A 14,130-nucleotide genomic window follows, 5' to 3' on the forward strand; every position below is an offset into this window, starting at 1 on the left:
CCCATCTGAGGCTCCCCAACCCTCGGGCTGCTCCCAGCCCAGGGAAGCCTGGTGTGACCTGCGTACACGGTGCAGCTCGAGGGCGGTTTCCTTCATGAGTATTTGGTTGGAATAAATCAAGATAACGTAAAATCTAAAATGCTGGGAAAAAAAGGAAATCATCCTTTCTTTAATCCATAATGTAAAATTTATTTGAAGTGCTTTCTATGAGATCACCCGCAAATCAACAGGGTGATTTCTATCAGATTGTCAATAAAAATAAATAAAAAACAAGCTCTCAAGTCACGCTTGCTTTCCAGTATGTGAGTCATTTTTATTATATCAATATTCTAGGCTCATGGCATAAACATAATGATTTTTCTTCTTCACCAGACATTATTACTGACATTTCTGTGTACTTGGCATTCCCGCTAGTTTTGCTTTTGATCTCAGGCTTTTAGGAGGGTATCTCAGCCTCCTGGGCTGGGGTACAGATACCTCTGTGAGTCCTGGTCTGAGAGGGGAGCCTGGAGATGTGGTAAAGCAAAGTATTTCCCTCTGCCCAGAGGAGTGCAGAAGTCGATTCGTAAAGTCAGGGCTCAAGGGTGGGCAAGGAAACCAGATGCAGCTGCTTTTGGGTGGAAAGAGAAGTACCAGGAGCCTCCTGACAGCCGTGAGGGCAAAGCCCGTGTGCGCTACGCGGGGATTCGGGAGGGAAATCACACTCTGTTAGCGTGTCCCATGTCCAGCCGGGATGGGCTGCTGGACAGATCCCACAGCCGGGTTAAACCGACGTCATCCGAGCGCCTCACACGACCGGCTCTGCCGCAACACCGCTGGGAAGCGGAGCACGTCACATCACCAGGCGCCGGTTCAACATATTGTACTCTTCAGGAAATAAATTCCATCCTCCTGCAATGAGGATCTGCCTTAGGCTGGCTGAATCATAACCTTTAAAAACGAGAGGATATTTGGAGGTTTTTAGGTCTGTTTTTCCTGCAGAACAAAGCCGGATTTAGAGGTCTGCTGTGGGTAGATGATTGCAACCCTTGATCCACCGCCAAAAGCATTGCATTACATAAAGAGTTTTTTTCCTTCATTAGGAATTAATCTGTGCTAACCAACTGTCAACTGCTGGTAATGACAATTTATTAACTTGCTGCCCTCGCTGAACTGGGGGCATTTAACTGACTTATTACATTAGATGTAATATGAAAATGCACTTATATATATCGCAGACACACAGGGGCTGGCAGCTTGTCCTCCCACGTGTTAACTGATGCAGGAGAGCGAGCGTGGCCGGGGGCCAGCTCTGCTCCCACCTCTCTTGCCTCATTTGCCTCCTCTGGAAATTGGAGCTGAGAAAACCCTCTTGTGTCTGGAAACCCCCCATTTGAAGCATATGGGGGATCTGGCACTATTTTCCACCATGGCAGGAATGCAAATTTGCTGCAATGTAGAAGGCATGGAAGAACCCTTAATGACATCTATGGAATTCATGAATTTGTTTATGGTTGTCAGGTGCGAGATTTATTCTGCCCTGCAATAGCTTTGTAAATATTGAAAAAAGTAGTCATTTTGGGCTGCTGAAAAATCTTAGTGGGTTTCAAGACAAATATGAGGCCTTGTTCCTGGAGGAGCTATCATCTCTAAGCAGCGTAATGGCACTTAATGGAATAGGTCAAAAAACAAATATGCACACAAAAGGAAGTCAAATTCCAACCTCAGCCTCCACTACTATTTTCACCTTGTGCAAACAGTTGGCCCTCTCTGTGAAGGTGTCTTCTGCTCTGTGCGGGGAAGTGGGCTGGAGGAACAGATCTGCTCCCTTCACAGCTCCAGGAGTCTCTACAGGATCCAGAACCCGCCTGCTCAGCAGGGCAAGCTCATCCTTCTCGCTAATCATTGAGATTCGACACCAAAACAAAATGATGCGCAGTGATCGCTCCCGTCTGTGCTGGGTGCTGCTCTCTGTGGACTGAAAGGAGAGGAAGAGCAAAAAGCAGAGGCTGCCCATGCCAACACCGTTGCCTCCAATGAATGCACAGGGTAGGCAGAGCTGTAGCTTATTTAGCAGAGAAGAAGATGGAGCTAGAGAAATGCACAAACTTCTGCTAGACCAAGCTAAGAAGCTGATACTTATCCCCAGATACTGCCGTGCTGCTTCTTGCATGGAAAGAAATGATGCCAGCTAGTCGGAGCCATACATCTTGATTGCAACAGGATTTTGCAAGGCTTTTCTAGATGAGCTAGGGACACTTTGACAAGGGACACAGACAGAGAGGAGGCTGTTTAGCCCAGGGGAGGGAAGAACAACAGGAAACCTGCAGATACATATAAAAGTATAAAAACTTTCTTCATATCCACTGCAAGTTCAACAAGGAATAACAGTCCTGAGTTACAGCAAGGGAGATTTTTTTAGATCCCCGTAAGCGCTTTCTAATTTTAAGGCTGGTTAACCATGGTATAAAATGCCAGGGGAGGTTGTGGGCTTGCAGCTTTTTACAAACAGGCTGGACAAGCATCTGTCAGAAATGATTTAAGTAGAGTGGGCCCTGCCTCCAGGCAAGGGAACGAGCTAGCTGGCCTCTCCACATCCCGCCAAATCTGTTCCCTGTAGAACTGCCCTCGTTTGCTCCCCTCCACCCCGGCCATGGGCTCAGAGCCTGAGCTCTTTCACTTCCCTCGCCCGAGTGAGTACGAGGCCACAGCGAGTACGAGGCCACAGCAACGTTGCCCCTTCTTGCTCCTCTTCTCAGCCTGCACCCACAAGCCCCCAGATGCTGTTTGCAGGGCCTGACCTTACTCTGAGAGCCAGCTGGGCCAGGTCTCTCCTGTGGCTTTTCGCTTGTTCGGTGGATGAAAGCTCAGTGAAAAGCTCAGCCTGCCTAAAATCCTCGCCGGCTCAGGAAAGATTGGGCAGCACCTGGCGATGCAGAATGCCTATAAGGCCTTGCTTGGTACCCGCAACTTGCTTGAGTTTAAACCTTAGGGTTCATTCTGAGGCTGTTTCCTCCCTGTGTTAAATCAAATAGCACGTATTTTTTTCTATTTGCAACTGGCTGTTTTACCTCCTTCCGATTACCCTGTTAGAAATTGCTAAACTAATTGGTTTATTGCATTCCCACAGCTAGGGAATGGTGCTACAGGAAAGGTTTGTACCCAGGAAACAGCCCCAGTGAGTTCTTCCCCGTCAAAGCACCAACACAGGGGTGTTTTGTGCTGGAGTGCTGTAAGTCACAGAGTTTGATGGCTTTTGTCCCCACTGTGATGTGGGCAGCATATTGACAGCCTGTGTTGTTCACATCAGCTCCCAGGGGAGTAGGGAAGAGAAAGCAAAACATTAGAGCTAGAAAAGTGAATGGCTCATGGCTTGGCAAAATACTGCTTTTGGCACCACCACAAAAACACTCATTTTCACTTGGTTGGGATTTTTTTTCCCTCATCTTGCCTCTTTTCCTTTCTTTCTTTTTTTTTCCAAATGAATTTAATTAAAACCCTTATTTGCTGGGCTGTGTGGAGGGAATACAGCAGCTGCTCTTTCACATTTCAGTCTCCCGTGGTTGTGCTAATCATAGCGGGGAGGCCAAGCATAAGGAGGAAGGATTTGTTCCCTGCGTGTGGCACTGCCATGCGGGCAGGAAGGCGGGAAGGATTCAGGACGAGCCAGAGGCTGCTGCCGGGCGGCATCGCCACCCGCTGCTGCCGGCGCGGTGGCTGGAGGCCCCGGTGCTGCAGCACCCGCTTTCCTTGCTTAGCAGTTGGTTGGCTGCATTCCCCTATTTTCACCCTGGTGCTCCGGGCGCTACCAACCTCATCAATGGAATTCAGGGGCCACCACGGCCACCCAGCAGCCATGGGCGACTCACGGCCAGGGACAAGCATCACCCTGTGGAGCTCGTGAACAAGCAGTGCTGCTAGCACATGGCCTGGGCCTCTCCTTGCCTGCCTGGCAGTGACTTCTGAGCACATTAGCAAGGTGAAGAGTGACATCCACAGAGCTTGGACTGCAATCTCATCTTGAATGAGCTTTGGGGAGGGCTCTGTGCAGCTCAGCAAGCTCCATCTCCATCTAACAGATCAGTTAAAAAATCAGTTGCACAGTTGGGATGCCCTCTGCTAGCAAAGAGCACCTGAGAGCACAGGGCAGATCACTGCACCCAAAGTAGTGAGCAGTCCCCCTACCTCCCATTCCCATTTCAGTCCTTTCCTCTGCTTTCTGTCTCCGCACCAGCCTCTTTCCAAAGGGGCAAACACTTTCAGTGAGGGCTCCTCCTCCTCCTCCTCTGCTGCCCTCTCTGTGGGAGCACTCTGGGGCAGCACATGTCCTGCAGACAGCGGTCACTCTGCAGACCAGGGCACCGCTGTTCTCCACAGACAAAAATCACATAGTCGAGGCGTGCTCGGTAGAAAATGGTCGTTGGCACATACTGACTCAGAAAACACTGTTCTGGCCCTGAGGTCCGAGTATGGAGGAAATGTCCACTGTCCCCTTCCCCCGGGTGGCATCAGCATCACAGGCTGGCTGTGGGCTAAGCACCCTGCGATGGCCATGGCCTCCACCAAGGAGCTTCCTTCCCTCTGCACAAGTCGTATAAAATCCTCCTCAAGCCCCATCAGAGCACCTCTCCACATGCATTAAATGCTAAGGGTATTCTCTGTTGCATCTGAGATGTCCTTTCTTTTGGCTAGCTCCTTATAGCGTGTGTTTTTTTCCAACTACTTAATGCCTGACTAATCCTGCTTTTCCCACTTTGTGGCGTTCTGGAACTGTAAATGAAACAGAAGCAAAATTTTTACTTGGAGGCCACTGAAATTGCAATCTGTGCACAGCATCCAAGGTCTCTTTTTGATGGCACCACACAAAAATGTGGTCATTATGTACCTTACCGAAAAAAGGGTTAACATTTCTTATTTGAAATGAATTTGGACCCTACTTAGAATCCAGATAAAATGTAAAGAGCCAGGAAGCTAGAGAGTTTTACAACTTTAATGGTCTGTCCCATTTCCCAAAATATATTTCTTCAAGTAATTCAAACTGTCGTTACAATTAACTTGTCCTTTTATTTCCCTCCCTGAATTCCCTCTAAGCTCAACATGCAATTTTCTTCTATAAATCTGTGTGACAAGTAGAGCAGTAAGATCTTTTTTCTTTTCCATGTCGCTTATATCAATTTGCCATGGACTGAGCTCTCGAGCTCTTTTCCTAAGCTAATTTCTGTGGTTCCAACTGCACAGACCAACACCTGGAGCCTCCTGAAAGACCCAGGGAAGAGATTCCATTTGGAAAACTGTCCAAGCAAGGACACAGTCCCAAGACGACATGGGGAAGGGCTCCATTGCATTGCCTCAAGGTCAGACCCAGCCCTTTTTTTATGAGCACGATGCAGCTCAACGCCAAAAACTGGCAGCACGAAGGCACACGTTATTCACAGCAAATTGTCTGGCTGTCTGGGGGCGCATATTTTTCACAACCCCTGCAGTGCTCCCAGCCCTGCCCTTGCCTCAAAGCTGAGCATTTGGGCTGCTCCTGGAGGAACATATGCCCAATACACCCCTTGGTAGGCTTGCGGAGAGGGCCTGAGCAAAGGCAGCAAGCCACAGCTAAGCTGTGGGCAGAAATGCGCCCAGAGCCAACACAGTGGCCAGAACCAGCCCAGCAACCTCATTGTGAGCAGCAAAACACACACGTGGGTGCCCGGCGCCGCAGAGCCCAGCGGCCACCCTGCGTCCCTGCCCTTCCTGCTGCTGGTTTCCCTCTGCACCCGCCTGGCTTCCTGGGAAATGGTAACCACTCTCCTACCCACGAAAGGACTGGCTCTGGTACTGTATTTCAAATAGCATTTTTGTAAAGGAATTTATCTGCTTCGTGTCAGACTGGATGATATTTTAATTTGAATAGTGCTAAAGTCTTGTTATTTTAGAATACCCTTTCCATTCCTTTAAATTTTAGCAGAGCAATGTCTGGCTCAGCTGCCTGCCTTACTGTAATCTTTTCATCGTGGACATCTGACAGACAAGAGCCATTATTCAGCCGTGCTGGTATCAATCTAGTCTATGCACATTTCTTTTTACTCTTATTATCTGCGCTAGGCACAATAGCTAAGATCTGGCAGCTGGGACCTAAGAGCGGTTTTATCTTCCATTAGTGACTGTGGAGACAACCTTTCCAAAGGCACAAAGGAGGAATTAAATGGTCAGTCCTCATTTATAGTCAAATGGAGACTTAGAAATCTACCTGCCATTTGGGCTTTGGAAAATGCCCCCTTAAATTTGGAGTAATTATTAAAATTTCTTCCATTGAAGGTTGTTTTTTTTTTACAAAAGGTCCCTGCGGCTTACAGCTATAATTAATGGCTGGGTTTTGCCAAGGAGCTTTGCATACCTAAAAGTACTTGCATGCTTCCACTGAATTTCTTCTGTCTTTTGAGGCTGCTTTTTATTTAAATTCAGTTACAAGTGAGATGTTTATTCCATTTCTTTATCAGCAGGCTTTAACTCTAAGTTAACAGAACTCCACACAGAGTTAAAATAACGTGTTAAAATCACATAATGCCATGAGCTCCTTTCCATCCTTCCCATGTGTTATTTTATTACCAAGTTTGAGTACAGAAATCAGCGCAGTGGACTGTGCACTGTGCCAGCTGTACAGCCATTTTAGCACCAGCCTTCCTTGTATGCCTCTCAACGCAGCCTTCTGTGGAAGAAAAAGGTCAGGAGAGGGAGTAATTTTTAATTATGAAATAATTCACTGGAGTCCCATTTCTTAGCCCTTGGCTGGCCAGTTCAAAGCCTTTCTTCAGTCCAGTATAGCCTGTAGTCTGTAAGGTTTCCTGCGCATTACAAATGGTAGTTTACATACAATATGTTACAATTTCATATCTGTGCACTATTTAGCGTAAGCAGACACCCTAATGTCTTCCTTTTTATGTTACATGCATGTACATTTTACATATGTAAACACATATATAGAGTTGCTGTCTTTCAAAGACATGATTTGGTTAGAGAAAAAAACAGTAAAGGTATGATCCAGGCGGGTGCCAAATGAGCTGGGCTGCTATTTTGCCCCTTGCATGGGGTTATTCAGGGATGGCACAGTCACCAGTGGGGTTTTGACACCCTTATGTACTCCCGAAAACCCCGTCCCGTGGCTCATGACTTGTCCAGGTGCTCAGGGCTTCATCGAGAGGGGCGACATCCATCCGACGGTGCTCGGAGCCTTGCGTTGGGTGCTGTATCCCAAAGCACTGTTTGGATCTAGCTGCTGGCAGTGACGCTGTGTCAATGAAGCCTTTTCTATCCCTGGAGAGATGGAAGGTGAAATGCCCCCTCCATAATCACCCTCCGGCTGCCTGCTCTGCCTTCATGCCTAGCCAGTCACCTCCGCCTAAGCAGGAAAACACAATTCATCATAACCTATAGGATGCAGACATCCTTGTTGTGTTGGCATCTATACTTTTTATCTATTGTTTGAACCAGCAATGAGCATAAGCTGCGCCCAAGATAGAGACTTCTTCTTGCCTTTGATAATAATAAAAGATACCCTCCTTGAGGATTTTGTGGGCTGTGTAATTGTGCCTGGTAGAAACAAACATGGATATTTCATTACAAACCAAGCTCCATCAGCTATGTGCTCACACATAGAGAGTAAGGTAGCCTGTTCAAAACAGGTTTATTAATCAGTGTTTAAGCTATAGGTAGCCCTAGTACAAAAGGTGATAGGACAGACGGAGCGGTGTCTGTCACCACATAAGCTTCAAGGAGAAAAGAGACATAATAAAAACAGATGGCAAAGTAAAGCACTAGGTCTTTTTTTGTATGGCAGGAGGCAGTATTCATGAGCAATATTTACCTTCTGGCCAATGGGCTATATTTAGACACCAGCCCAATCTGCAAATTAAAAGTGCCCCATTTAGTCTTCCAGAATGGAGGGTATAACTGAAACAATTTTATCTTGTGCATGTCGATATCTGATAAGATCTTCTCGCTTGCTCCCAGCTAGCCCGATTCAGAGGACACAAGTGGTAACTATGAGAAAACATTTCAGACTCCCGCAAGGTTTCCTGTGCAGAAAGCGCAACCCTTCTCCACGCCTGTGCACGCTCGGCCTCCCGGCAGCTCCCGAGGTAGGTGAGTGTCGTTGCTCCCCGTTTCCCTGGCGGGGAAGCTGAGGCACTGAGAGGCCAAATGGACAAGGGCAATGCAGGAAGCCTGGCAAAATGGGGCCAAGGGTCTTTCTTCCCATTTCAGTGATGCAACGATACCAGTTCTGGCACCTTCTTCCAGCCTTGCCTCTGACAGCCTAGAGCAGTCCCCTCCGTTTACTCCCTTTGGATTTCTAAGCACGGGAGTGATTTTTGCTTTAAAAGGGCTAATATTAAAGAAATGCATTTTCTTATGCCAGGGGTTTAACCTCCCAAAAATGGAGTAAGCTATTTCTTTAATATTTCCTGCCTTCTTATAGCAGGTAATTTTTAACCTCCACTGGTGAATGTGGGAAGTATGCAGGTTTCAGCTCTGAGCAGAGTGACGTTGGTCAGTACCCGTGTCTGATGGCATGGCCAGGAAACGGCAGGACAAGCCTTTCAGATACTGCCTTTTCAGGCCTTCCCTTCTGTTCTCACTAGCAACTCCAGGGCCATATTGTGGCCTTTTATCAACAACCACAACTCTGTTTATGTCAGTTAGTAACACGGGTGATGAAAGCAGGACACAGGTCTTGATTTGAGTTTCTCTAATCAATTTTGTTTCCACTAAATTGGTGTGACCATAGAAACAGGCTTCAACTTAGGCAGCAATACTTGAGGCAGTTGGTAAATTCTGGGTATTCTGGAGCTGAACCTTTCAAGTCTGCTTCTCAAATCCCTTCAGATTGAAAATGCAAGCATTACTGCTGCAGTAAGCAGAAGATTTCAAAGCCCAATCAATAGCTGCAATTTTATTAGTATTTTTGTCTGCTATTTTGGTAAAGGGGGATGGATGTTACATCTGGTATATGCAAGGGTATTGCTAGAGCTTTAATGCCTGCCCCACTACCCATGTGATTTGTTTGAATCTCCTTGTCCAAAACACTGACTCAGGTGATTTCAGAATATTGAATTGGCTTCTAACTTCCATACTGGATCTTCCCACTTCAAGCTCTTCCCACTCTGCTGAGTTTCAGCTTGATAAGCAAATGTTCTGATGAACATAATCTCCTTCTCGGCCTACAAAACCATGGCATATATTTAAAATTAAAGAGCACACAAACCCAGCCATCACTGCTGCTACCAGACAAGACCATTTGTGTCTTGCTGCCAGCATCGTTAGCAAAAGAAGGGGAGATTTCACAGGATGGAGAGCAAAACACCAAGCACAGAAGCTTGCTACAATATTCACCAGCAGCTTCACAGGACTTATTTTGGCATTGGAGGCAGAGGCTTGGGCTTGCCTGAATCCCATAGTCAATACTTATTTTTGGCTGCACTTCTGCTGAGAGAGGTTCTGGCAGGCATCTCTCCCTCTTGATCCAAAATGCCTAATGTGACGGACAGGGTGTGTGTTCGGAGAGGGATATCAGGACATACAGGTCCTCTGCAGGCTGCACTTTCCTCCTTGGGATGAGGAAAGTCCTTGAAAGCTGCCAGTGCTGCACTGGCTTCTGCTTTCAGCTGCGAAGGGAGAAGCGATGGTCCTGGAGACGCTGCCCATTCCCATGTTTCACACGAGTTCCCCCTCTGTTTTAGAGGGAAGCTGCTACATGTCACATGCTGTGCTCCGCCTAAAGGGAGAACATCAAATAAACCTGTAGCAACTTCATTTCTGGGTTATCCATGAGCCCTGGAAGCCATTCTCTGGGATTTTATTGGCTTCTCTGCTTTGGAAAAAATCGGAAAAAAATGACCACAGACTCAAATATGTCACTATAACCAACCCCAATGAGCCTGTGCCATCAATAGCCCTATTGGCATCAATGCAAGTCCTGTCCAAAGAGCAAAATTTGTACGCTGCAAAGTGGTCTTGTTTGGAAGCCAAAGGAAAGACATATGATGTTCATAAACAAAAGTCTAATCCATCAGGACATTTTTGGTATTTTTCTGTGGTTTTCCATTGCACAACAAGCACCAGCAGCATTGCCAGCTCCAAATGTATCTCCAGCACCTTTTGGGCAAATGGCAAGTGTGTATTTTCAAGTATGAGGAACAGTGAGTATCATAAAGTGAACTGGAGCTGGGGTGAGGGGTGAAGAGCAACCAGAGAGGCAGGTTTCTCCATGATGCCTGTGCATGGACTTGTCCACTGGACGCCATCTTCCCCACTGCTGTTCAAAGAAGTAGCAAAATAATCAGTTTTCTAGTTTTCCATTCAAACTGGATTTAAAAAAGAACCAACAAAAGAGAGTAAATGTTTTTCTGCTTCAGTCACTGCTGCCACAGCATGCCTAGCTAAAGACAGACCAATATATCAAATTAAAAAATATATAGGTGCCTGGAAATATTAATCTTGAGTATTTATCAATTGCATGAGAGTTCTGGATGATGCGCATGCCAACATGGCCCTTCAGGCCTCTCTTCCTTGATGAATTTGATTCATTGCTCATAGTTAAGTGCACGACCATCTTTTCTTGTTTTTCTTCCTCTGGGACCATCTGGCTTCTCGTATAACCTGCCAGGCTGTTGGCATCAGATTCACTGTAGGTTCCATCCAGCATCATGGTTTTCGAATGAGGTATCCCACACGTACATGAAAACTAGGAACACAAACAAGAAATGTAGCTGAACACTGGATGAATACATTAGCAACAAAAATGATGCCTTTCTTTTTACAAACAGCTTGCAAATAGGAGATATCAAAATTTTAGCTGAGATTCTGCAAGTTTCTTTTCCAGCAAAACTCACATTTTTCATTCTTGCTCCAAAAGAAAGAAGAACTTAAGGAAGAAATTCTTAACAGTGAGGGTGACAGAGCACTGGAACAGGCTGCCCAGAGAGGTTGTGGAGTCTCCTTCTCTGGAGATCTTCCAAACCCGCTTGGATGCAGTCCTGTGCCACGTGCTCTAGGTGACCCTGCGTGTGCAGGGGGGTTGGACTAGATGATCTCTAGAGGTCCCTTCCAACCTTGAGCATTCTATGGTTCTATGATTCTATGTAGCTTAGCCACACTTCTTGGACAAGCTGATGCAGAACAAGTGATTAGACAAGTGCTTTAGTGGATATAAAAGCTGGTCAAAAGCTTTTCTTAGCTATCTCTGTTCAGGATGGCTATTTTCTGATTCTAAATATTCTGATTTAACAGATTTAAATCTGATTTTGAAGCAAGGAAAGGAGTAGTTAAATACCAGTGTAAAATCTCAGCTTGCTGAAGTCAATGTTGAAAGTTGCATTAATTTCTGCAGCTCAGAATTCATTCCACAAGTCTAAGAAAAATCCTGAATACAGATAGAACTTTGAATTGTAAAAACTGTCTTTTTGTCTTTGAAGTCCATAGGTGTTCTGTCTTGGCAACATGGGTTATATGTTTGCACGTCAGGAAAATGGACTCCAAATCCTGCTTTCCGCTAGGAGTTACTGCCTCTGATCCCTCCCAGACTTTCCTTACCCAACAGCACATTGCCCCAAATTTCCCTTCCGCTGACTTTAATGTTTTCATTATCCAAGGACTTGTTTGTAAGGATAACTTCAGCTAAAATAACAAAAAGATATATATACAAAAATACAGTACATTGAGTATACTACTGAAGAGATGATGCACACAATACTTTTTCTTTGTTTTTTTTTTTTACTACAATTGCAATCACATTGCTTACTGATGACATGAAAATCAAATTGTGAATTATTTTTTGTGTTCTAATCCTAACCAATTGATTCAGCATCAGCAAATGATGTCAGGAAAAACATGACAAGGCGGTAGCCTCTTTTTTTCCCCCCTTGTTAGACCCATCACTCTTTTAGAACATTCCATGCTGACCATAAATTGGGTTTTGAGACATTATTTATACTAAGACATTGTTTATACTAAGCAAGTATATATAGAACTTAAGATGTTTTATATTGCATAAAGACTCAGACATATTTTTGACTCAGCTAATAGGTCCAGGAGACAGTGGGTGTGTGAAAGAGTGGCAATGAGTGGCAATAAGTGATTGCTGCAGGAACAGGAAATAAAAATCAGCAGATTTACCCTTAGGCCCCAGGTGGAATCACATTTCGACTTGAAAGCCCTGCTCTATTCCCTTTACTGTGACAACCACCTGCTTCTTCAAGAGTTCTTAAGCTACATTTCAGCACAACCCCCTCAGTTGGGCTGCTTATTATCCCTGTTTCCGTTACTGACATTGGGGATTAATATGGTAATAGGCTGAAGATAAAATTTTAAACCTTGTGTAGTAAAAAGTCATGTGCTGCATGAATATAAAATTCAGTGCAGAAGGCTCAGTAAAGGGGAGATGTGGGAAATAAATAACAAGCTATGCCTTCCCTGGATGTGAGAAAACTTCTGAAAAATTAGCACAACAGTTACAAAGCCTCTCATGTTCATTTTATTCTTGTGATATGTTTAATATAAAAAATAGAGTTTCCTTGCATTTGAAAAAATAATTTTCTTTTCTGGGCCAGTTGTATCTTTCAAGGGTCATTTTTTCTTATTCCCTGAGCACTGACAACATGTTTGGGTTTATAGAACATCATCTTCCTGGGACATGGGCACCCTAAGCAAGATTGGCTAATGGACCACCAGCAATTTGGAGAGGCAGGACTCACTGCGCTTGCACTGAACAACTCTATTCTGTGTTGCAGAGAACTGCTGTGCCATCGGTGAGGACTAGGATATATCTGATATAAATCAAAGCCAGAGGTCCAGACAGTTGGGTATTTTAAAGACACTGGGCCTGTTAAAGTGGCTTTCCAGAGACTCACTGTTGTGGAAAAGGCCTTGGACATAGACAAAATTTTGGCACATTGATTTCAATCAATTTCTAAAATGTATCTGACTAAAATTTAGATGAGATGTCAACTAGCAAAGGTATTGGACTGGTAGGGGAGCTGCTCAGTACTTCAAGAAAGCCATAAAAGGAAGTGCAAGAGGGAGAGAAAGAAATGAAAAGTCGAAAGACTGGTTCAGATGTCATGATCTTGTCATCAGGCAGATGTTGCCTCCATTGGTGTTTCAGAAAAACTGAAAGCTTCTCCAGGAAAAAAAAGCAGTAGGCAATGAGCTCGACTTTGTTTCTAATGGAAAGAATTAAACTGTGAAACCTGGTGATGTCCTGGATGTATTAGGGCTGAAAAAAGGTCCCAAACTGCAAACGCCATCAGCCTCAGAGGATGATAGTATTTTGTTTAAAGATAAAGGAGAAGAGGTTGAAAAACACCTCAGCAGGTCTCTCATTCAATCTGCTCAAAGCAGGACCAGTTATAGGGTCAGAACAGGTTGCTCAGGGCTTTATCCAACTGGGTGTTGAAAACCTGTAAGGATGCAGGATAAGACCTGTTATAAGACCTGTGCATTAAAAAGTACAAACATAAAATTGGCTGAATGCTGTTTGCATGTGTTTGGTTTCAGGGAATAGTCTACTATTACATTCATCAAAGCCAGTTTCTAGAGTGAAGCTGACTATTAAGAGGGGACATTAATTCATTCTGAGAAGCACCTTCAATTAAAAATATAATAGTTGTGGCATCTGCAGTGAGATATCAGATGTAGTGGTCATCCCCACACACTCCCAGGCTGCAGACACTTTTTTTTTTTTTTTTTTTCCTGGTATCAGTATTTCAGCATCAGGCTGAGCAATGTAAACAAACTGAATTACACACACAGGGGTATCGGTGTTTTCCTGTTTACAGACACATGAAATGGCCAATAAGGAGACAAATAGCTGAAAAAAATTACATATGTAGATGAAAAAAAATAAAAGTTTCTTTCACCCTCTCCCGGAGCTTCCTCTCCTTCCGTTCCTGCACGGTAGTCAGGTAATTCACAGCTGCGTATTCCAGCACGGACAGGAAGACAAACACGAAGCTGACCCACAGGTAAATGTCCACGGCTTTGATGTAGGAGACGCGGGGCATGGAGGCGTTCACTCCCGTGATGATGGTGGACATGGTCAGCACGGTGGTTATGCCTGCAAGGAACCATTAGAAAGAAATGCCATTAGGTGATACAGTCCAGAATACC

The 14,130-nt window shown here is 45.0% G+C and overlaps 1 protein-coding gene across 1 annotated transcript in view; it reads right to left on the bottom strand.

Annotated features, from left to right (window-relative positions):
* Window positions 1-10,180: 10,180 nt before the first annotated feature.
* LOC104571214 (gamma-aminobutyric acid type A receptor subunit rho2) overlaps window positions 10,181-14,130 on the bottom strand; it is a 30,245-nt gene continuing 26,295 nt past the window's right edge. The window contains exons 8-9 of the mRNA XM_010218297.2: window positions 13,881-14,077; window positions 10,181-10,708 (exon numbers count right to left, since the gene is read on the bottom strand). Coding sequence (XP_010216599.2) covers window positions 10,400-10,708; window positions 13,881-14,077 — 506 coding nt within the window. The 3' untranslated portion in view covers window positions 10,181-10,399. The remainder of the gene's footprint in view (window positions 10,709-13,880; window positions 14,078-14,130) is intronic.

Source organism: Tinamus guttatus, unplaced genomic scaffold (assembly GCF_059628265.1).
Source record: "Tinamus guttatus ecotype Peru unplaced genomic scaffold, ASM5962826v1 Tinamus_guttatus_pri_ptg000070l, whole genome shotgun sequence".
NCBI lineage: Eukaryota > Metazoa > Chordata > Aves > Tinamiformes > Tinamidae > Tinamus > Tinamus guttatus.